General features: G+C 41.8%; 2 protein-coding genes across 6 annotated transcripts in view; one reads left to right on the top strand and one right to left on the bottom strand.

Annotated features, from left to right (window-relative positions):
* The first annotated feature begins 3797 nt into the window (after positions 1-3797).
* LOC310956700 (LRRN4 C-terminal-like protein) lies at positions 3798-7499 on the top strand. Its single transcript, XM_083927035.1, has 2 exons — positions 3798-3879; positions 4918-7499. The coding sequence occupies exon 2, from the start codon at positions 4926-4928 to the stop codon at positions 5655-5657; it is 732 nt and encodes a 243-aa protein (XP_083783161.1). The 5' UTR covers positions 3798-3879; positions 4918-4925; the 3' UTR covers positions 5658-7499.
* Positions 7500-19565: 12066 nt separating this feature from the next.
* The window catches only part of klhl13 (kelch-like family member 13), a gene marked incomplete at its 5' end in the record, with an annotated part of 39302 nt that continues 35454 nt past the window's right edge, over positions 19566-23413 (bottom strand). For all 5 annotated transcript variants that reach the window (XM_083927079.1, XM_083927081.1, XM_083927080.1 and 2 more), the window contains one exon: positions 19566-20591. In XM_083927079.1, the coding sequence (XP_083783205.1) occupies positions 20104-20591 (488 nt within the window). In that variant the 3' untranslated portion in view covers positions 19566-20103. The remainder of the gene's footprint in view (positions 20592-23413) is intronic.

Raw genomic sequence — 23413 nt, 5'->3', positions numbered from 1 at the left:
CAATAATGATATGATGATGTATCTTATTCAAGATGTTATACCTGGGGCCTGTTTCACAAAGCAGGTTCAAAAAACTCTGAGTCTAACCCGGAACTCTGAGTTGATCTACTCTGAGATAGGAAACTCTGAGTTTTCGGTTCCAGAACAGCAGATTTGCGTTAGGTTGATCAACTCAGAGTAGTTTGACCTGGAGTTAAGCGCGTGCACCACAAGTAAAAAAAGACAGCATCAATGGAGCCCTGATTCGACGAGTCACCATGGCAACGGGGAAGCGAAGGGCTACGCTACAACTGGAATTGGAAATATTAATGCGCTCATACGGAGAGTTTAAGCAGGTTTACACCGCTGCTGCAGCAAAAGAGAGGGAGACGGTGCTGGAGGACATTGCGGCTCGGGTCAGTGCATAAGTTTAAATGTAGTCCAGTTGCAATCACAGTAATATCACAGGGGGAACTGCATGAGTGGGAGCCTATTAATTTATTGCATTTAAGTGCAACCCCGCGGGGGAGAAGCGCAGCTTAAGATGAAACATAAAAACATTTTTCAAACAGGTAAAACCTCAGCACAGTCTCATGGTGACGCCTCATTTTGAGCAGGTTTTACATCGTAAAGTAAATATTACCGTAAGTGGCTGTTTTTTATACAACATATCAATGTTGTATAAAAAACTCCCATTTGCAAAAAAAACGCAGCGCAACACACAATATCTGCTGTGATATGAAAGCATTACTGGTTGTTAATGTTGGAAATGTAAGGAGGGGTGAGATGGACTGTGACATGAAACGGTGTTGTGCCGTATTCAGCCCCCTCGCATTATAGGTGATATTCTGGATCAGAAGGCTATATAGGAGTAGTTAATATACCGGTAACCCAACTAAAAGCACACACTTTTGAACCTATGAATTGCAAGAAAAGCTGGAATTATATTTAGAAACGCTGAGTCAAATACATTCAACTTGCTCAAAAGATCCATTTCATTCATTTTGTAATTATGGCCGCAGTATATTAAGGACGTCTATGCGCGGTCTGATAATCATCTCCCGACCAATATTTAATTCTCTTTGCGAAATGCGTCACCTTCATTCACGGGATCGTTATCAAAATGACACGCCATGGTAGTGTAAATATTCACCACCTAATATAACTTCTAATGTAGGCCTACTGAATGACTTTTATACGTTGTATACAAAAACTCCCGTTTGCAAAAAAACGCAGCGCAACACAGAATATCTGCTGTGATATGAAACGGTACCGCTCAAAAAGAGAATTGCCTGGAAATGCAAGAACATCTATAATCAATAGTCTGATAATCATCTCCCGACCAATATTTAATTCTCTGCGCAGTAATGCTGCAGCTTCATCCACGGGATTGTTATCAGAAGGACACGCCATGGTAGTGAAATAGTCGCCACCTAATATAACTTCTAATGTCTGATTTTTGCAGTGATTTTCTGAAGAAACAGACGGAACTATAGCAGAACTATACTTCGCCAAAACTCGCCCGCTGACTGAATGAATGAGGAAATGAAACACCGTGTGTGGCTGAAAGAGGGCGGAGACAGAGAGAAACTCAAGGTTTTCTGAGAAAAACCTGGTCCCGACCAGGTTAGTTTCAGAGAGCATGTTACCATGGTAACTGACCGAGAGTTTAAGTTACCTCCCTTTGTGAAACAGGCTAGAGTTACCCCTCTGTCTCTGGTTTGAGTTACCTCCCTTTGTGAAACGGAAAACTCAGAGTTTCCCTCATTTCAGGGTTAACATACTCAGAGTTTTCACTAAACCTGCTTTGTGAAACAGGCCCCTGATGTCACCATGTTAGTTCTTGTAGAATTACATGAAGGAGAGAAACAATACTTTTTGCACATAGCAGGACTATGACCTGAACTCAATTAGTTAAAGGTCTCATTCTGTAAAAGAAAAAAAAAAGTGAGATTTCTATGTCTGTTTTGATTATAAAGCCGGTTGATGTGCTGTAAAATAAGATGCTCAATCCACAGAAACGCACACAGCCTGTATTCAGAAACTGTCTTTAAACGAGCTGTCAGGACTTCTGTACGGTTGTGATGTCACAACTACACTATAAACAGGTAGAAATTGCTGCTACAGTGTTGTTACAGTCTTTTCCCGGCTGAAATGATGGTGCAGAGGCCCCGAGAGCGCAGAAGTGGAAACGCTGACCAATCAGAGTGGATTGTTTTTGTTTTTTTTGGAAGTTAGTCTTAAAGAGACAGACGCTAAAACAAAGCGTTTCATACGGAGGGTGATTTCAGGTATATTCAGACAGACAGTAAGAGAAAAATTGTGTGTTTTTGAACCCTGGATCTCAATCTATGGTACATTGGTGGTACAAGAAATAATCGCCAAAATAAAAAAAGGAAACATTAATTACTAAATTAGTATAATACGATCAAAATACTACAACATTTCAAAAGAAAATACTTAAACTATTAAGATCAGTGAAATGTGATTTAAAGTAAGTTTAGTATTTCCTGTCATACTTTTGTTTCAGTATCAGCCTGTTACGTAGTCACATTCATGAGTTACGAGCATGGAAACAGAGTCAGCAGAGGTAAAATGATTGGTCTGAAAACCCTGCAATCGTGGCTCCAAACGGGAACTATTAGGAAGAGAAGTGTGGATCAGATTTTCCAGTCCTTCTGAAACTGAAGTCATGGCTGAAGACAGTCAACAATAAATAATCTTCTGATTAGGAATTAACCTTCCTGTCCGTACAGTAGCTCAATAATTTAGGCCTACGCTACTGTATTTAAACATTGGTCTTAGTACTTGAGAGAGCGTGGTATTTTCTGAGGTGGTACATCATGTACAACGTTTGAGAACCACTGTTCTAGTAGAAACCTCAAATACATTCCCATCATAACCTGATAATGAGTATTATACAGTATGTCCCCTGTAAGCTTTAACTGAGGCGTCACTTCTCAGTCAGAGCTGACTGGTCTAAGTTCTTCTGGTACAGGACAAAACAAGCTATTCGTGCTCACTTTTTATAGACTAAGCTCAGAGCGGATATGTGAGCGTGCAGCTGGATTTAAGGCCACAGCTGTCACGTAGTGTTGCTCACGTCACATTAACAAAAACATCTTGTTCAGTTCTTCTCCTCCCTGGAAGCTCTGTGTGGCATTTTCTTGTGGTTGTATGTTAAATGAATTACAACCTTTGTTATTCAACCTCTTATTTCAATCCGTTTCAGTTTGTTTTGTTTAAAAGTACCAGCATGATCACATATGATTCTCCAAGCAAGTCCCGTCAGGTTGATTTCCGGTCATTTGGTGAACAGCTGCACAACGGTTTCAGTGCTTTCAGTTTTGCTGCAGTGTAAGTCATACATTTTATTTAGGTGAGAGGTTAGGAGGCTAAGAAGATGGGAGAAGGTCTTGAGTCACTGACATATATCAGGAGTGACAAATTCCAATGAATCAAAGCCGTGACACAGAGATTTCCCAATCCTATTCAATTTCCCTCAGCCCTAAAAGGAAAACAAGAGCTCATTAACAAGTCAGACACGCTCTGAAAAACCTGCACACTATGAAGGAATGCAACAGGAATCCACGTGGTTCACTTTACCAGAAAATTAGGTATGCAACTAATAGCAGACTATAGTAATACCACTCACAGCATGCACGCGCACTCAGTCACTCGCATTACTAAACCATTTAGTAAGGATGGAGGTGGAGCTGGTGCAGAACGGTCGGGAAAAAAGGGGGTGATTGTGGGAGGGCAGAAAGAAGGAGGTGATTGTTTGGAAGAAGGGAAATATATAAAGGGGGCGAGAGCAAGCGAGGGAGCAAGTGGAGGACAGACGAGGAGAAAGGAGCTTACTCACATTTGATAAAGACTACAAACTTTTGCAAGCAACAGGTAAGTTCATAACTTTTAATATATGATGTATTTTCACTCAAAACACACGAATAGAGTTCACAGTAAGTCAGTATTCAATGACCCCTGCTCTGTTTTCAGTGTAGTCAAGCACAGACTTCTCTTGGGAGATTTTTTGAATGGGGTTCATTGTTATCGATCTTTTCATGTCCACCACAGAGAACATTTGAGGTATGTTTGTACGGGTTCTTGCACAGGCAGCTTTCCTGTAACTGGATCCAGCTGAGGGCTGCGCTGAATCTGAATCTTGGGTGTGTAGGCATTTGGACTTGTTGTGCAATATACTGTAGCCTGGAATGCTGAATGAGTGTAAAGTGCCTCCAAATCTTAACAAATGAGGATTATTCCTAGTAGCTCTGTGTACAAGACCCTAAATCATGGACAAACATGCCACAGAATAATACATTTCAACTAATTAAGTGTCCACAGTTTTGTCATTTGACTTTTTTATTTGTTTTACAGCAGACACTAGGCTCACATTTAAGCCGTTTCTTTGATTCCTTATGCAGTCAAATATACAGTACAGTGTTGCTTAAACGTATGTGAACCCTGTCACTTTATTCCAAACTTTGTTGAATTAAAGACTTAATTCCTCATCGATCTGCACACATCATAGTGACAAAGCAATAACAGATTTTTAGAAACTCTAGCCCATTTATAAAAAACAAAAAACTGATGTGCAAAAACTTTATGAACCCTTTACTCGGTATGCTGTTGAAGCACCTTTAGAAGTAATCCCAGTCTGGATTCCTCTTGTGTGTGACGCTACAGGCTTTACACACCCCTCACCATCACCACACTCTTTATATCTGATTTTCACTTTGCTGCCAGATATGCCGCAAAGTGATGGGGTTCACATACTTTCAAGCAGCACTGCATCTCTAAAAGGCCCAGCATCAGGAGGGGAATAACTGTCCTAAATATACATATGGCTGGAAACCCCAGGGGCTGATACTTTTCATGTGCAAAAAAACAGATTTTCCCTCTTACTGATGGAATTTTACTCTCTATGATCTCCAGACAGTACGATGGCTGCAGGCAGGAAGCTTCCTGTCCCCCTGGCAATCGTTTGCCTGGTTCTCATCAGAGGTTGCTCTCCCCTTCCAACGACATCACCGGCTGCGGGGATGAATCCTGCGAGACCTCTGACGCCACATGGGATACCGGCCGAGGACTCTGTGCTTCCCACTGACGATTACACTCAATATGAAGAGGTTGACCTTGTTACACCCAAAAGAGTGTCTCCACATGGAAGGACCCTTTACCGATGCAACTACGACCCCTGCCTCGAGGGTCAGGTCGCCTGTGCTGACCTAGCTGCCTCCACCGGCTGCCTGTGTCCGGGGTTCACGTTACATAATAAGGTCCCACAGGCCCCTTACCTGAAATCAGTGTCCTGGAACGGGTCAGAGGTTGTAATTCAGTGGTGTGCACCTCATTCGTACGTCACAGCTTATCTCGCGACAGTAGGGGGGGAAGAGAGGCAGTCGTTCGGGAAGGGCAAAAGGAGGGGCGGAGTGGGCGAGGTTGACCACATCTCAAAGGTTTGTGTGATTGCAGTGAATGACGCCGGAGACAGCGAGGGATCCTGTTTGATGTACAAGCCCCCGAACATCAGTCTGCCTCTGACAGCAGGAATCATCGGGGGAGCTCTGGGGCTCCTGCTGCTCCTGTTGTTGGCCGTCCTGCTCTGGAGGCACAAGAAGCAAAGGAAACAGGAGGCCAGCATCTCCATGCACGACACAGCAGAGACACAGTGAACGGAAAACAGAGCAAGACCGGACACTCAGTGAGATAAGACCGTGTCCCATTAGACTCGTCAACTTCAATTAATTAACTGTGAGTGCATTTGAATGTTTTCTGCTCACACAGGCTTCTTGAGAATGCAGGACGAAACGGGTTTCTCCATCTCACATGTGATTGGTAACGTTCAAAGGGTATTTCTTTTGAAAGCCCTGCGGTGATTTGATAATCAGTTGCATCTCATCAATTTAATTTTCTTTTGAGTTACTATCTATCAAAGAGTGAGTTAAAAGAATGGTGATTGATCATATGACCCAGTAATGAAAGCACTTGTTGCCTTTTTGCTGAGTATTAGAATCTGTGGAGACGTTCCCGGGCTAGATGTAAATAAGCCGCCATGTTAGTAAGGCCGCTGACTGCAGTTTGTCTGTGGCTTTCTCACAGTTATGCTGCCGTCACTTTGAATCGGAAATCGGGAACTTCAACTTCTGAGTCAGGCTTATAGTAAGGGCAGAAGTGTAATAGGAACGTGTTTGTGTGTGTATGTATTTAAGAGGGTAACATAGGGGACGGACTGGAAGTAGAGATGTGAATGTGTTTCAATAAAGCAGCTGAAAGAAAAGGCTCACCTGCAGTTACCATGGACATAAAAAAGAATAGACGGCGGACGGGAAGAATGGCACCCAATTTATTCCTATGGAAAAGCTGCTCAGTGGCACAGTCTCCCTTAAGGCCACCGCCATTTTTGGTTCTCATGAACGCGGGAGGACTTACCGGATGTAGTTATCTTCCTGAGTACATGCCCGCCAAGCATGAAACAACACGAAAACAACAAAAAAACAATAGAAAAACCATCGGACACGTTGCACAAAAAGTTTGAGCAGAAGAGTTGCTGCTGCCGGAGCCTTGCACTGGGCTCTACGGAGACGGGACCTAAGCTGCTGGAGGTGTTTCATTACGGCTCTTTTTAGTCGCACACCCTCCTTCTCCTGCCCATAACTCGATTTTGGTAGGGTCTAAAATTATGCCCACAATTTTTTAGTGGAGGGTCTGAAGATAATTATGAGCCTGTTGATTGGAATCCCCCCAAAAAATTCGGCGATGATCTCTTCCCCGCATGTATAGGAGTGAATGGGCGAATGTGCTTCCGGGCACAGAACCACCACACAAACAGACGAATGCTGCAGTACCGCGCTTGGCCGCTAAATCCATGGGGGCATACGACGAGAGCGCCTGTCCTGGGGACCTGGCAGTTACATCTTTCCCCCAAAGATGCCGCTCGGAACAACATATCTTGATACTTATGGAGTACGATTTTATACCCAGAAGAGAGAAAGAACATTATGAGAAAGATGAGAATTGTTTTTTTGTTTTTTTTTCACATTAGCAGTTCAGCTCTCAGGACTTCAAGGAATATCCCGACATTTATTCTTTATTATTATCACCAGTACAGTAAATTCAGAACTTATTTATTCATTGATTTCAGGATATTTAAGTTTGTTCATTCCTCCAGAAAAACTATTAACAAAACCACGTATCTCCAAAACATCAGCTTTTCATGAGCAAAGGAAACTGGCTTGTTGTTTTTTTGGCATTCATTTTTCTAGTTAGCCTAAAAGTGTTTATATGGAGTATTTAGCTTAATAGCAGAATTTCCACAACTCATTAAGGCACACTTTAATATATCTGAAGAATTTAAAACCATCAAATTTAGAGATACATGGTTTGCACACAAGATGTTTGGATGAAATGAAATACAATTATATAAACAACAGATTAAGATCAGACACAGTATGGGGTGATTGGATCAAAGGTTCAAATGATTCTGAATATTTTGATCTTATTTAGTGGTCATGTTAAAAGGGTTATATAACTTATGGGGTTATGGGTTATGAAACTCTCTGTGAGAGTTCCTATTTTTTATGTATTTAATTAAGTGAATGGATTTATTATGGTTTTACGGACTGAAAGAGAATGATGTGCTGTGTTTTGTACTGTATGAACATCATTTTTGGTGTGTTGCCATAGACTTGATACATGTTAAAGAGTAATTTCAGCGCAAAATCATCCCATGGTCTTTTTCGGCACTTAAATACATAAAATTAGCCATCGAGACAGTTTTTTCCATGTATGAACTATTAACAGAGAAATCCGGGAGAGTTGCTAACAGTCGGACGTGGCTAACACTGATTAGCTCGGGTAGTACGAGTACGGTGAAGGCATTAAATTGCTAAAACTAATACTGCTCAAAATAACACCAAACCTCTGCAGTAGCATGATAAGAGTCCTTACACATAAAACAAAGCTCCAAAGACGTAGTTAGCAAACCCGGAGTTTAAGAGTGTTTTGCAAGACTTACCAACCTGCTCCTGTACCAGCTCCTCTCATAGTAAAGTCCATTCAAGTTGATTACCAGATACAATCCAAAAGGAAGGAGCCCATTAGTGCTTCATTTTATGTGTAGGGACTCATGCTACTGCAGAGGTTTGGTGTTATTTTGAGCAATATTAGTGGTTAAAAAAGCCGTTTTAATGTCTTCACTGTACTGCCCTGAGCTAATCAGTGTTAGCCACGTCCGGCTGTTAGCGACTCTCCTGGATTTCTCTGTTAATAGCTGTCACACGAAAAAAAAACTGTCTCAATGGCTTATTTAATGTATGCAGGTGCTGAAAAACACCATGGGATGATTTTGCGCCAGAATTGCACTTAAAGAGTTTGATTTGCGGTTCCCTTAAACCAAGTTTGGAGATCTATAGCACACAAAAGAAAACTGACTGTTCAAACTGAAACTACTGTGTGTATATATATATATATATATATATATATGTATATATATATATATATTAATGGTCTGACTATTTAAAGGAAGTAAAACATTTCCTTAGTTTCTAAAATGTGTGACAGCTTCGGGATGAGTGTGTTTTTCCATCCGTCTCCTTGTCGGAAGTTGTGTCAGCGTAGTGGATGAGCACAAGTGTTCAGTGCTGTTTTTCCAGCTGTCGCACTCCAGCCTTTTTAGCGGATATGGATTTTGTGAGGGTTGTCTCATTCCAGCTGAGACTTCCACCCATCCAGCAGTGAACTGGTGAGAAGCTTCAGGCTTTTTTTTGTCTTGTTGCCATGATGAAAAAGAGAAGAAAGCCCTATATATCAATCCCACCCCAGTTTATCTCATGTTCAGGCCTCCATCTGCATGTCTCGCAGCCATGTTATAATTCCCTTTTTGCTCTGGCTGCTGCTGCCACAAAGATGTTCCACTGCCCCCGGCGTCTCTCTTATCCCCACTGCACTGCACAACTTACATCGCTTACAGAGCTGCACAGAAGTCATCTAACATCTGTAATTTGGAGAAACAACAGATTGTTCATTTCAGTCGCTGGATCTGCCTCAAGATGTTGCTTTTATGACACAAATTCATCCTGAGTGCAGTCGCTCTCATACTGGGGGGGAAATTCTTGACATGAGTGGGCCAGAGACAAGATGCAAGAACACTATATCATGTGGTGTTAGCCTGATTTGAACAACATGTCATATACAACAAGCAAAGCAGGACTGTTCTGGTGACGCTGTCAGAACAGCATGTATGTGTCTTATCTCAAATGCATGTGGTTTGCCTTTTTTGAATAAACTATTTTTTTAAAGAAACTTTTGAGGCTTTTGAATGTTTATGAAGAAATCAAATTCTAGCTATTACACGATGTTAAAAAGTTCTTAATAAGCAATCTGGTATGTAGTCACACTTACTGCAGCTTCTAAACTCTTTGATTATAACAATACAGAGCCTGGATATGAATAACCTTGAGTTAAGACATAAAAGTTGCATGAGTGTAAAAATATAGTGAGAGGAGACTTTATTTTAAAAGCAACTGAATACCAGATCGTAAAATTGAACCACCACTGAACGATTAATATTAATCCCATTAAATGTACAGTATCCTCGATCCTTTTCTTTGACATTTCAAGTTTTTATTCATTTACCTTTTTTTTTTATCAAGTGGGTTACACTGTGTGGGGTGTTTCAGTCAATTTTCAGTAATGCTGTATGCGTATCCCCGCTCAAATACTGTATATTCAAGTTTAAATGTTTAATTTAGAATTTTTGTGTCTGAATTTTACCAATCAAACTGTATTTTTCATTTGAAGTGGAGCAACTTGATTGTAGTTTGGGCGTTTAACGTCCCATATTGTAAAAATGTCTTTTTTAATCATAAAGCAGGTCTAGCTGCTGAATAAATACTGTGAAAATATCAAAATGCTCAATCAACAGAGAAATACACTCTCCTGTATTCAGAAACTGGGCCTACGGATACAGAAACAGATGAGGACGAATCACCGGTATGACGTTGCTTTTGTTGTAGCTGCAGGCAGATTTCGCAGGTCAGCAGCAGCAGCAGGGGTGTGTGATATGTCCAGCATAGAGTCATGTTGAATCATTGCTATCTCATTCAGTAAACCCGGTGACTCATGTTACTTTTCTGGCGAAGAGGCCACAGTGAATCGGCTGAATTCCGTCTGCGTGTGATTAACAGCGACGATTGTATAAGAATGAGTATTTGTGTAGTCTGTGAACTGCTGCTTGGCATGTTCTGAAGTGTATTTATAAACTTTCTGCAGGTGGTGCAGTCGTTGCATCATGTTACGTGGCTAATGACTGTTAAACAGAGTTAAGACGTTTGCAATGCTTTAAATGGAAATGTCACATAAGCCACATAGGGAAGTAGACATTATAAGGGGCATTAAGTAATCCAGGACTTTTAGCAGCGTCTTTCAACATCCAAGACAAGAGGTACCTTGTACAGGCCTCAGCTGCCTTCAGGCTCAGAGATGTAAAGTCCCCTCATTGCCCTCTGCTGGTCACATTCAATCCTGAGAGAAGAGGCCTGGCCGCACTAAAGGGCAGAACATAAACACAAAAGAAACAGAATCACAATAATAGTTATGAATGCAAAGCTGGATCAGAGTCTATTGACAGCACATTGAAGTGTGAGGTTCTCATGGTCTCAACATGAGACAAAACACATCTTCATAGGGGCCAAGTCACCTGCACTTAAAACGCCGCAAAATTAGAGATAAGAGAAGTATTAAGCTAATTTAATCAATAGTTATATTTAGGCAATGGATGAATAATTAATAAATACTTCTGATGCTAGTTTTAAAATGTTACTTAAGTTAATGTGCACAAAATGTATTTAAAGTATCAGAAGAAAAAGTACTCATGCAGAGTATTGTTTTATTATACATTGTTGATGCATTAACAGTATATAGCATTCATTTAGCTGATGCTTAAAGAAACAACCATGAAGATGCCACCAAATAAAATTGCAAAAATAATGCGAGTTCATAAAATGAATCAAATAAGCAAAACTGCTTAAAGTGCTACATTTTAGGAACAAGAGATGGATAAAGTTTTCAAAAATCTTTTATTCATGGGTCAAGGTGCAGTCTGAACAGGTGAGTTTTCAGTCTGCGATGGAGGATGTTTAACGTTGTAGTTAGTTACGGAACTCCTAAACGGTCATACTTTTTTTCCCCTCCGTTTTCCCTTGATAACGAAATAGCTGATTCGAGATCTCAGAAAACATAACGATAGTCTAGTCTGTTAAATAATTACAGGAAACATTTCAGTGTAGCAAGGTCACGGGAAAATGGAGGAAATGTACATATGTATGACCCTTTAGGGTTTCCGTAGTTAGTTGACATGGAGATAATTATGGTTATCTTAAATGTCTGAGGTAGTTTATAAAAACGTCTCATAAAGCTTATATCTTTAAAAAGTATAATCGGCCACCGAAGTAGAAGTGCAAAGTCGCATAGAATGGAAATATATTAAGTATGTTTACTGTTTTGGTTTTTGTTATGACCTGTACTTAAATATAACTGTAAAATTGAATGTTCCACCACTGCCAAAAAGTATTTAATATGCCAAGGTGAATAGATTTAAGTGAAACACAGAGAAACTGAGATACTGCTGCAGTTTAAACTAATTCAGTAACATGATGGATTTAAAAAAAATGCTAATTAGCAACCTCTTCTGTAGCAGCTTTACACATTATTGTGTCTACCCTCCATGTTATATATGAAACATATCGAACAGGGAGGGATTGTTTCACAGATAAAACCAATCTGGGGTGTATTTTCACGGCGGCAGCTCGCGGGGCTTTTAGAGGCTTTGCTGCAAAGACAGTAATTGCAGGCTGTTCATCTCACAACATTATACTCTATTCCAAACAGTCATTCATTTCCATGCAATTCATTATTCATGAAAAATTAATTTGCATTTGCTGCCGGGAGAGTGAATGTTAGTTTTTATTATTAGTAATCCACCAGCAGGGGCACTAATGGCTGCTTTCCGCACCCGCTGGGGTCAGCTCTTACTAGGCATAATTCTTCAAAGTGGGTCAGGCATCCATCAGAGCCCATTATTGGATCTAGACAGTCCTGAATGAATGCATACTGGTTTTATTCAAATGTAGAAAGGTTTCCTCTTCTTTTCTTCCAAGCTTTTTGTATAAAGAATAAAAAGAAAAGCAAATGAAAGGCTTTCAGTCAAAGAACTCCTTGTTAAATAAGTTAAGTGTGGTTCAAAGTTAAAATCTTTTTTCAGAGGGACTCTGTCAGCGGAAACTCTGGGTCTAAAAAGTCTGCGGTGGAGGAAACTGATCCCACCCTGCAGGGGTCTCATCATCTCTGTGTACTCCTGTTATGTCTCAGACTGTGTCGGCCTGTCTTGGCTCAAACCACAACTCTGTAAATAAAAAGATCAACTTCAGTCTCAAAGTGTACGGATGATGTCCCTGCAGGGATGATCGGGGCCTGTGTAAATGCAACAAAGCGTGTGTTAGATTAAAAAAAAGAAGAAGAGTGTCTTTCATCCTCCAGTTATCCTTCAAAACAGGTTCAGTGTGAGTCAGAGTGTCTTGTATTTGTTTTCACAGGAACCACTAGAGGTCATTATCGCCAAGAGCACTGTAGAAATCAAAGCTACCTCCATCCAGCATGCACTCAGTGATAATGTAGTGGAAATGGAAATTAGTTGCTATAATAAGGATGAAAACGAGTTTGCAACGGTAATCAGTTCAGCCACACTCCGACATCCCAGAGGAGCGTAAGGGTCTGTGTTTGAAGCAGCAGCTGAGGGTTTTTGCTTTCCGTCACCAGTTTTCCTCCAAATCTTTCATCTACTGCTCCACAGGCAGGTCAGCACTCTCCTCTCCTCTCGACCCCCAGGATGGCTCAGCAGCGAGAGCTTTTCATAAAGGAGAGGAGGAGAAGAAATATTTCCTTTTTTTTCTCCCCATTTCCTTGTATGAAGAGCAAGGGTAACCATGGCAACCTGGCATTGTACAGGACAGAGTTGAGGAGGTTGAAGCATAGACTGTATAAAAATATACAGTCCATGGTTGAAACTGAGCTCTCGCTTGGAGGAGAGTCATCATTCACTTTGGCATCAGCACTGTCGCTCGCTCGCTCGCACGCACGCACACACACACACACACACACACACACACACACACACACACACACACACACACACACACACACACACACACACACACACACACACACACACACACACACACACACACACACACACACACACACACACACACACACACACACACACACACACACACACACACACACACACACACACACACACACACACACACACACACACGTTCGATCAACTGTCACATGCCTTCACAGGCCAGGAATCATGACCTTTCTTTTTCTTAAAAAAACAACATTTCAGTGTGCCGGTGTCCAGAGGACAGTTTTGAATGAGTAACAAACTCATGCTCATGGGGGAAGGGAATACATTTTTTGCCACGGTCAGACTGGAAAAGTCCACTCCAATCATTTAATCAAATTCCCTCAGTTCATTTAGAAAACAGAACATTCTTGAAATCAGGAATACGACTTCTCAGTTTTTGTTCATTTTTTCTTTACATTTTTGTCTTTCGTGTTTCAGATTGTTTTTGCAATGGAGATGTGACTTGTTGCACCATAACTGAAGAACTTTGATGAACAGGCAAAGCCGACGGACGGCCATCAGTTGAAGTTGATCCAACCGCCACCCTAGTTTTTGTTGGGTGGGTGCCCACATTGTAAGCACTAGTCAGCCTTTGTCTGCAGTTTTTCGCCCGATTCTGCATGTTGAATAACCGTCGGAGATGTTGAAGCCTGTTGTTGAGAGAAATCTCTGAAGAGAAACGGGAGTAACATAAACAAACGAATAAAGTCAAGAGACTGTGAGATCGAAAACAAACTAACATACATTTTTTTAAGCCATCAAGCTCTTTAGCTGAAGCACTTTGTTATTGTTTGTGTTTATTGTTCGCTCAAATACGGTAAATATCAGTAGTTCTTTCACCATCGGGTGGTGGTGTTAATGTGCTAACTGGCTAACTAAAAAAGTTTCACTTTTTGTATGAAGAATATAGACTTTGTGAGTTATTTCCTCTCACGCAGACACAGAACATAGAAGCTAGTTCTTTATGGTGTGTTCAAGCCCGACCTTTTGGGCGAGACCCAGGCAACGTTAGCAACGCAACAGTCAGCCTTTGTCGACTTTAGTTCTTTGAAGCCAGCTTGGTGTGTCCCCTCTATGGAGATTTACAGGCTAACAATGATTTAGTAAAATCACTAATCACTACTAATCGAGAACTGCCAAGAAACCAGTGTAATCAGGTCATAGCAGCCGGAGAATCTCATTCTCATTATCTCATTATTACAGTCCAGAACATTTGACACAGCACACGTTGGAAGAGGATGTATCACATCCTTGTAACGGATAAAAACAAACTTTCTCCCTTCTTTAGGCTAATTGTCCTGCATAATTATCTTGATGACCTAGCTGGCTTCATATAAAAGAAAAATAACACATTTTTAGAATCGGCATGTTGGCCTTTTCTTTGATTGTGTGACCGTGGATTTGTTTTGTACAGAAGCGTATTGCTGCCACGCCAGAAACGTCAAACCGATCAGTACCAGAAGATATGATACTTTGATGTTATATGTAATGCCAAATCTTTCTTGTTATAATAATAGATGGTAACTTATTATTATAACATTAAACATTTCATGTTAAAACATGACACTGATGCGGTTTTTCTTTTTCAGGAGTGGTGGCAATAAGCTTCTGCAGTTTTGATTAAGCTTATAAAAAAAGGCTCCAGTTCCTGCTCGGGTGCTGTCAGCTCAATCTCTAAGAGTATAAGAGACCTGGAGGGACATGGAGCCAGAGCTGTATTTAACCCTGTACAGGTTAAGTAGTTTTCCCAGAGAGGCTGCACTGTTCCAGCTCCCTGCTCCTCTAAGCTGATCCGGAGGAAGCAGTTTTATAAAATAACATGTTCATCGTTGCCTCCAAAGACGATCTCACAGTTAATATCTCTCGATGTGCGAATTGCATCGTTCTGTAACTCTCTTCCTATTTATATTCTTTACCCTTTTCCTTGTCAAGGGGGGCACTGGAGCATATCCCAGCATGCACTGGGGGTGAAGGTAAGGAGACACTTTTGACAGGCTGCCAGTCAGTCACAGTCTCCAATCCACTTTGAACTACGGGAAGAAACATGCATGAAAAAGTGGGAGAACATGCAAACCAGACACAGTAAAGTCCAAAAACTGAACACCTGTCCTTTTTCATTGGCATTAATAATTTAAAATACTATTTATATAATATAGCATATATTAAGTCCAGGTGCAGGGTGACCGATTCAACTAAATGATGCATGCAGAATACCTTTAAAGACATAACCGAGGCATAAACTAGATGCATGGCCAGATGTTGAACAAAACAAATCCAAATTACCCCTCCCATCTCTGGTGTAATAAACACACACACACACACACACACACACACACACACACACACACACACACACACACACACACACACACACACACACACACACACACACACACACACACACACACACACACACACACACACACACACACACACACACACACACACACACACACACACACACACACACACACACACACACACACACTACAGCTGGGGCCGGAACAAGCACGGGAACAAGAGATGAATCAGGGACAGATTATTCAGGACACAGTCACGAGGGGATATAGAGCTGAAGAGGAGAGCAGGGACTTGACCTTTTTCTGAATATTCATGATGAGAAAGACAGAGAATAGAGAGATGTAAACATTTTCTGAGACCTGAAACCTTTAGGGGGGTCTAATACCGGAACACAGCTTGTGATTCAGTGCAGAAATAAATATATCTAGCAGGAGTAACATCAGGATATCTTGGCTGCCAGCCAGCGAGTAGGATCAATAGCCATTAACACCATCATGCATGCAGTCAGAGGACAGCAGGGATCTGTGGCTCTGCAGAGTATTTCATCATGATAGGAGGCGGATTGGAGCTTTAGTTACTGTAAGAGCATCCCTCTCCTCGCTGCTGAGAGAGATGCTGCCTGACTGACAATGTCATCAGTGTGCAGTGCATGTAAACACACACAGCAGCCTGCAGAATCTAGGTCATTTTCTGGCTTGGAGGAAATGAGAGGAGGAGCCGTCTAGAGACACCCCCGAGTCGCAAATGCGTTCATATGTCAAGAGTCAGGCCATAATACACACGCACCTCTTTTATCTGCTTCATGAATCAAGTGAGCGTGCCTCCAGTGGTGGTGAAATCTGCTGAGAGACAGGTAGTGGAGCTGAGGGGAGGAGGAGGGAGGAGGGAGGAGGGAGGAGGGAGGAGGGAGGAGCGGTGAACGCTTGTAATTTCTTGCTCCAGTTATCTTTGCTTAAGCACCGAGGACACATTGTTCATTAAAAATCCAAGCCTTCAGTCTTCAGGACACAGAAAGCTCTGCGTCATGTAATATTGACATTGGCTGCCATATACACCAGGAAAACAATGCAACCATGTGGCAGGAATTACACACTGGATTTGGATCAACATCACTAGAGAGACTGTACATATGTTGAGGTGGCGCTGGGCGGTATGACTAAATTTGTATTTTTTTAAGATTCTGGTTATTTCATTGTAATTTACTTTTTTTTGCATGACTGGGCATTATTAGATGTAGTGCCCTATTCTACTGAGAGGACAACTGAGAATATAAATACATGCTGTTTGGCAGGGTCATTTTGTAAATGTACAATTATTAGCTCTTTCAAAGGTACACAAACAATATTTTATATCTTGGTGTCTATTGAAGAGTTACAGCAATTGTTTCCAGCTATGAACCAGTACTGTGGTATAAACCGCTCTAATGGTCAAGTAGAATTTTGGTGTTCTTAAATTGCTCTGCACAGTCAAAAAAGAGTCAGTAAAGTGACAGGGCTTTTAACTGAAGGTCTTCTCTCAAATAATAATAAAATAAATCAATGAATGCTCTAAAACATGTCAGAGAACAGCTGAGTGCTACAGTAAAACTCTGAAATCTGTGTGGTTTGACTGCCTGAAGGACGCTCACACTGAGGCAGCGTGGATACAATCATCCATCATGGTGTAAGCAATTCCATACTGCAATATGGATTTATGACGGGATATATTTACTTTTTAGGGAAGTCAATTTAGAAACTAAATCAAAACCTGAAAAATCAAAGTCAAATACAAACAAACTGTACAGCCATGCGAGCAGCTCTGTGAGGCTGTAAGCAAAGTCGTGCTTTGAGCTAAATGCTAACATCAGCTGGTTAACACGCTTGCAGTGATGATGCTAGCGGGTATGTGATCCCTGTTCAGCATCTTAGTTAGGTAAATTAGCATGCTAACATTAGCTAATTAGCACTAAACACAAAGCAGTTGAGCTGAGGCTGATAGGAATGTCATAATCTCATGGTTAAGCATAAGCATATATCTTTTATATTTTGTCAGGGTTAGGGGGTAGTGTGAGGGTCTACATATGCCTATTTGCAGGGGAATTTTGCACTGATTGTGCGAAATAACAGACCGGGGAAAATAGGACCCTTTCTGTGACAAGCATACAAAGCAGGGAACATGTGTACGCTCCAGTCTGAGCCTTAATGATGCATCAACAGCTGAAAAATCTGAGCTTGAGCCGTTTGGTATAAGCTGCTCATCCTGCTTTTCCAAGTCGGCTCACTGTTTCGGTGATTTATCTACAGCATCACTCCAGCTACTTTTTTGACTCTTACTAATAATGCCTTTAGATCCAGGCGATACATTGGGGAGATGGTCAACAGTGTGATTTATTTTCAGTGAAACGTCCAGGGAATGATGCCACTAAATCCCTTCCCATTTTACCGTCTTCTGTTGCGTTTGCCTTGACCAGAAGCTGATCCCCTTACATTATTACTCTTCTGTTCATTCAGTGTCTTTCCATTAAAGGATTACAAACGGCCTATTTTTTAAACAATACAAACACTTTCATCAAGAGGACTTAACAATAAGCTGCTGCACAAAACAGAGCAAAAGAGGTGTAAACATGGCCCTCCTCAAAACAATGTGAAAAAGCATCACAAAAAAAACAAGCCGTGAAAGAGGATATGACAACAAGCAAAAGAAAAACTGAAATGTAACACACAGGAACAGACATGAGAATTTGAAATCAGAGGCTACACTGCACCATTTCATTAATGGGATATAATGAGATTATAATGAGGATTCGAAGCTCCAGACCAAACTCACCTGATGATTACACAAATCTTTTGTTCCTGATCGCTGCATGAAGCCAACGCCTCGGACACCATATGCTGCTATTAAGGCTTTAATCGGCCAGGAGCAGGTGAGCAGATTGCGGGTGACATTACCGTCTGTTTTGATGCCAGGGGGAGCACCGGCGACAATGGTGGATAGCTACCAGTTGAAAGTCGTCTGTAGCTGACTTGAGCACATGGACCAAGCCTCCGACCACTCAGGAGGCACACGTTTAACCACAGAATGTTACAGGTTACACTGGCATGTTGGATTTTACAACCCTGTCGTCTTAAAGTGTAATTCCGCGAAATCATGCAGTGGTCTTTTTCGGCAAATACATACATCAAATAAGCCATTGAGAAAATGTTACTCAAAATAACACTAAACCTCTGCAGTAGCATGATAAAAGTCTCTACGCATAAATACAAAGCACCAATGGGCTCCTTCCTTTTGGATTGCATTTGGTAATCAACTTGAATGGACTTTACTACGACTTATTGGACTAAAACACCCTTTTAATAAACTTTGGGTTCGCTAACTACGTTGTTGGTGCTTTGTTTTATGGGTAGCAACTCTTATCATGCTACTGCAGAGGTTTGTGTCATTTTGAGCAGTATTAGTAGGAAAAAACTTTCTCATTGGCTTATTTGATGTATGCAAGTACCATGGGATGATTTTGCACTGGAATCTTAATAATAAACAGTGATCCTACAAACAGGTTGATTGATCTTTAACATGACCCCTGCAGCTCATTTATTACAGTCAAATTTACAAAACAAGTTAAAAAAGGGAGCTAACTTCTGTCACACAGCTATCTAAAGGTTACAAGGTTCATTTATTTGTCATTTTAGAACACAGTCGCACAATGAAATATACAGTAAGTGAAAAGGTCACACACATATTGTACCAGAGTCAGACGGCTCCACTCAAATCATCAACAAAGGCCGCCTCCAGTGTCTATATACTGAACAGTTAGTTAAAACCAATGAGACTAATAACTATGCATCATAAACAAAAATATATCAAAACAAAACAAAACAAATGATTCTTTGGAAATAGTCGACGCGTTAAACCACACAAAGCTTGACGTGTTAGTTACACTGTTATGTGCCTGTTGATCGATGTTTTGTCCAGTCACTACATTCAAATAACTTCTGCTTTTGCGTATCGGCCTGAGTCTGCTGTAGTCAGTAATGACAATGACATTTAAATTACTTTCAAAATCATGTTTATTAAATTTAGAAAACACCATTTTGTTAACAGTTTCATAGCAATAGCAGGAAAGAACCGAAACTGTAAGAGAGCAACGTCGATGGGGGCCTGGGCCAACCCCTGAGTTAAAAACCGGCTGTGTTTTTGAAGCTTATCCGTCCCTACCTACGCTTCTGCTTTCTGGAGTCACCTGCATCTAACCTGGCATAGACTAGAAGAGAGAGTCAGTGCGGTAGTCAGCATCTCAAGGTAGAACGCCTAAAGAAAACGAGACATAAGAAAAACTTTGTAGACATCAGGTAGAAAAGTTGATTTGCAAAGTCACTTTTCAAGTCAAGGTATTTCCTGCCAAAATATACCGAGTATGCAACATTAACATGTAATTAGGTTGCCAAACCATATCGGTACGTAGGTTTAATCACTTAGGGAGGGGTTTCTGCACAGCTTTAGGGGAGGTGGACTTGGGGATACTTGGGGATGCAGTACAGATGTAGTCCAAAGAGGAAGTGCAAACAATGTCTATAAGGAGTGTTTGTTGAGGGATTTGGGTGGGAGAGGGGTTGCGGGGGTATGAGCAAAACAGGGCTCCCCCCCTTTACTCATCAAGGTGCTGAGAGGGGCGACTCTCTGGAGGGCGAGCCCGAGATATCCTCGGGGGGAAAAACTGTGAGTGTGCAGGCTCGGATTCCGCCCAGCGACTCGGGTAAGTCAAACACTTTGTGCCATTCGTCTTTCTCTGGGTCGTACTTCTGTACTATTTCCACCATGCAGCGATTGTTCCACGAGTAGCCGCCCACCACATAGATCTTATTCTCAAACACGGCCACGCCCACGTCGCTCTGGCCTCGCAACATGGCGGCGATAGGTGTCCACAAGTCGAGGGCGGGGGAGTAGTATTCGCAGCTCAGCACGTCGTCGTAGTCGCTGGTGCCCCGGAAGTGATTGCCCCCGATCACGTAAAGGCGGTCGCCCACCGTGCACATGCAGTGGAGGCCGCGCACTGTCGTCATGGGCGCTTTCTGAGTCCATTTATCTGCATCTGGGTCAAAGCACATCAGCTCCTTCTGAAAAGTGTCATGAGTGATTCCTCCTGCAGCGAGAAGAAAAAGAGCACAAATTAGCCTCCACAGTGATAATTTGGGGGGAGTAAAAAGAGCTTTGCAGGCCTGTCATGTGGCGCAACAGCCTTAGGACTGGAACATTTACTTCCCTTCGTTACATTGTGAAGAAAAAGCAATCAGGACAAAGTCAGATCTCACCTTTCCTCGATCTCTTTTTCTCAAACCTTGACGCAAAATCAACAACCAATGCGGAGTGTAAACCATAAATATGCAAACAAAAGTGACATCAATGTTATTTTCTGCGGTGTAAAATAATACTGATAGTGAGCACGCAGTACACAGTTACAAAACGTTCATGCACATATGCACCGACAGTAGACGGCGGGACACAAATGCTGAGGGAAAGTGGGGAGGAAAAAAAAACAAAAAACAGGACATGTCTACAGGGAAGGCTTAAAATAAAGAGGAACACAATCCCAGCATGCATTTGGGTGGAAGCCAGCCCACCCCCCCAGGCACAGTGACTAGGAGCAAATGCAGAGAAGATTTGCAAAGCACGGCGAATAGAGGCAGAATCCCTCTTTTGCTTCTGCCCAGTGATCGTGCGCTTGGTTTATTGTGGCCTAAAGCCGTCTTTTCATCTGCCAGGACTCAGATCTGTTACGCTGCACCCCCTTAACTGATCAAACCAAAAGTTAGCCTGACTATCCATTTTCTTTATCCAAGTAGTCCACGGGCAAGTCTGTTATTAAAATCCTGACAAGGGAACAGTGCTGGAGCAGACTTAGGTCCTTCCCTGATGCAATGATGTCTGATCAGTATCCCAGTATCCTAATGTCTAATCAGTGCCATTAGTGAGACATTAGAGCGGACAAGGTTTAGCCAAATTAAGCCCAGCTCAAAGAGACCAAGCTAAAAGCTTTGGCCCTTCGCAGGACAGTCTGGGGTATTCTATGTATTGTCTGCTGCATAGGCCGTATAAAAACATTTCCCAGTTTCTGCTAAGAAGATATAAAATAGCTGTAGAGTCCCGTTGTAAAATCAGTGACCTGCTTGCTTAGTTGAATCAGTGAAAGCACAGCCAAAGAGAAGATTGAGAATAAACACAGAGGTGAGGCAGGAAAAGGGAGCTCGGAACTTCCAGAAAAATACAACATAATGATAAAGAGCGCTTTCACACCTGAGCTGGTTTTGAGTCTGTTTTAAACGAACCCTGGAGCGTTTTGTAGGATAGTCTGATTCGTTTGGGGGTGGTACGAAAGCTCATTCGAACTCTGTGCACTAGAGTTCGGTTACTTTAGGTGGGAACGCGATCCGACCCAAATTATACGAAGTGAACCAAAAAAAAACGGTTCATTAAGTAGCCTGTAATTTAAACTGATTCAACCTTGCATCCAATTTATTTAATGGTTGAAGCTTTTCAATCCATAACTTATGACCATACATCTCTCTGTCATCTGTATAACAAGGATGTCACATCATAAACTCTCTCTCAGCACTAGATTAGTAAGCTGCCGCATTTTTCACCTTCTTCTAAAATATTAGAAACACCAAAACAGAAACGGAAAACCCCAAGACAGCTTAAATGTGGTATTGCTCTATTATCTGTGTGACCATGTGTTGACGACTTTCCCTCGGATATTCTGTCCAATAGACGACCAATTCAATCACTTGACATTTGTTTACAATTTTTGGTGCACTTCACAAAGTGCAGCGTGAGAGGTGTTGCAACTTCCGTCGCCAATTTGTTGGGCGTGGCTAAGCCCCAGATGCAGCGACAGTGCCCTTGCAAAATGGAGAGCGGAGATAGTGGAAGGGGAGGAGAGGGCTTCATAACAGTCTACATCCGGTGAGTCAGACTACTCTCTTTGAAACAGACAGCCATTTACTCTCCATTGTGAGCAGCAAATTGTAATTTCAGACACTCGTGAATCATCTTAAATTTTGGTAATCACTGATTAGTTCAGTCCCACAACGGTAACTGTCACCTCTATAAAATTCAACACATTGCATTGTGGGATGGTTGGCAAAAAATAGCGTACATGCCACTAACAGAATTTGGACACTCCATGAAGGATGCTCGCAGACATTACAGATCGCCGCCCTTTTCTGCATCAATGAATCCAGAGAACCGCTTATGAGGTCATTTCAACCAACAACCGGCTTTCTTTCAAATACATTAAAACACCTACGAGCTTTGTTTCCACACCACGCTGGCCTCTGTGAAGGCCCGTACCCAGCGCTAATGAGAGCACAGACGAGTTAATCTTTGAACTGTAAAATATCACTCTCAATATGTATTTTGGTCACTAACAATTAAAACAATGTCCTCGAAAGAGACATTCTTCATCGACTAACCCTCATGATTTTGTTGACTAATCGTTTAGTTGATTTAATCGACAGATTCTCCAATAAGATTAATGAAAAATTGCCATTTTAAATCTTGTGTTTATCTTCCTGGAAGTAGTTAATTCAGCATAAAAAATGACTGATCGACTTGAGAGGGGGCCGCACTACAGACTTTCTGCTGTCACACCACAGCAGTCTAAATTTCTAGGGAGTACAGTATCCTTGCTGTAGATGACCCCTTAAATAAGTACAGGTCTCTCAGGTAAGACGGTGAACCAGTGGCGGTGTTGGCTCTGCGCTGGCTCAGTACCCGTGTCTGAACGCTGCCACGCCGCTTGAGCTGTGATGGTCTGTGGGCTGAGCGCATTTGTCAGGTTCATCCGGCTGACGGAACAGCTTCAGACAGCGCGGCAGCACAGCCGGCGAATGTGACCTGATCTGCTGTGACAGACAGACACAGAACTGCACTTCAGCATGGGTCACCTTGCACAGCGAGACTGCA

Source organism: Echiichthys vipera (genome assembly GCF_963691815.1).
Source record: "Echiichthys vipera genome assembly, chromosome: 14".
Taxonomy (NCBI): domain Eukaryota; kingdom Metazoa; phylum Chordata; class Actinopteri; order Perciformes; family Trachinidae; genus Echiichthys; species Echiichthys vipera.
This window is presented reverse-complemented; position numbering and strand designations above follow the sequence as displayed.

What these genes read in the sequence shown, in the direction of transcription:
- LOC310956700 (XM_083927035.1), top strand. Translation starts at nt 4,926, where the DNA reads ATGGCTGCAGGCAGGAAGCTTCCTGTCCCCCTGGCAATCGTTTGCCTG.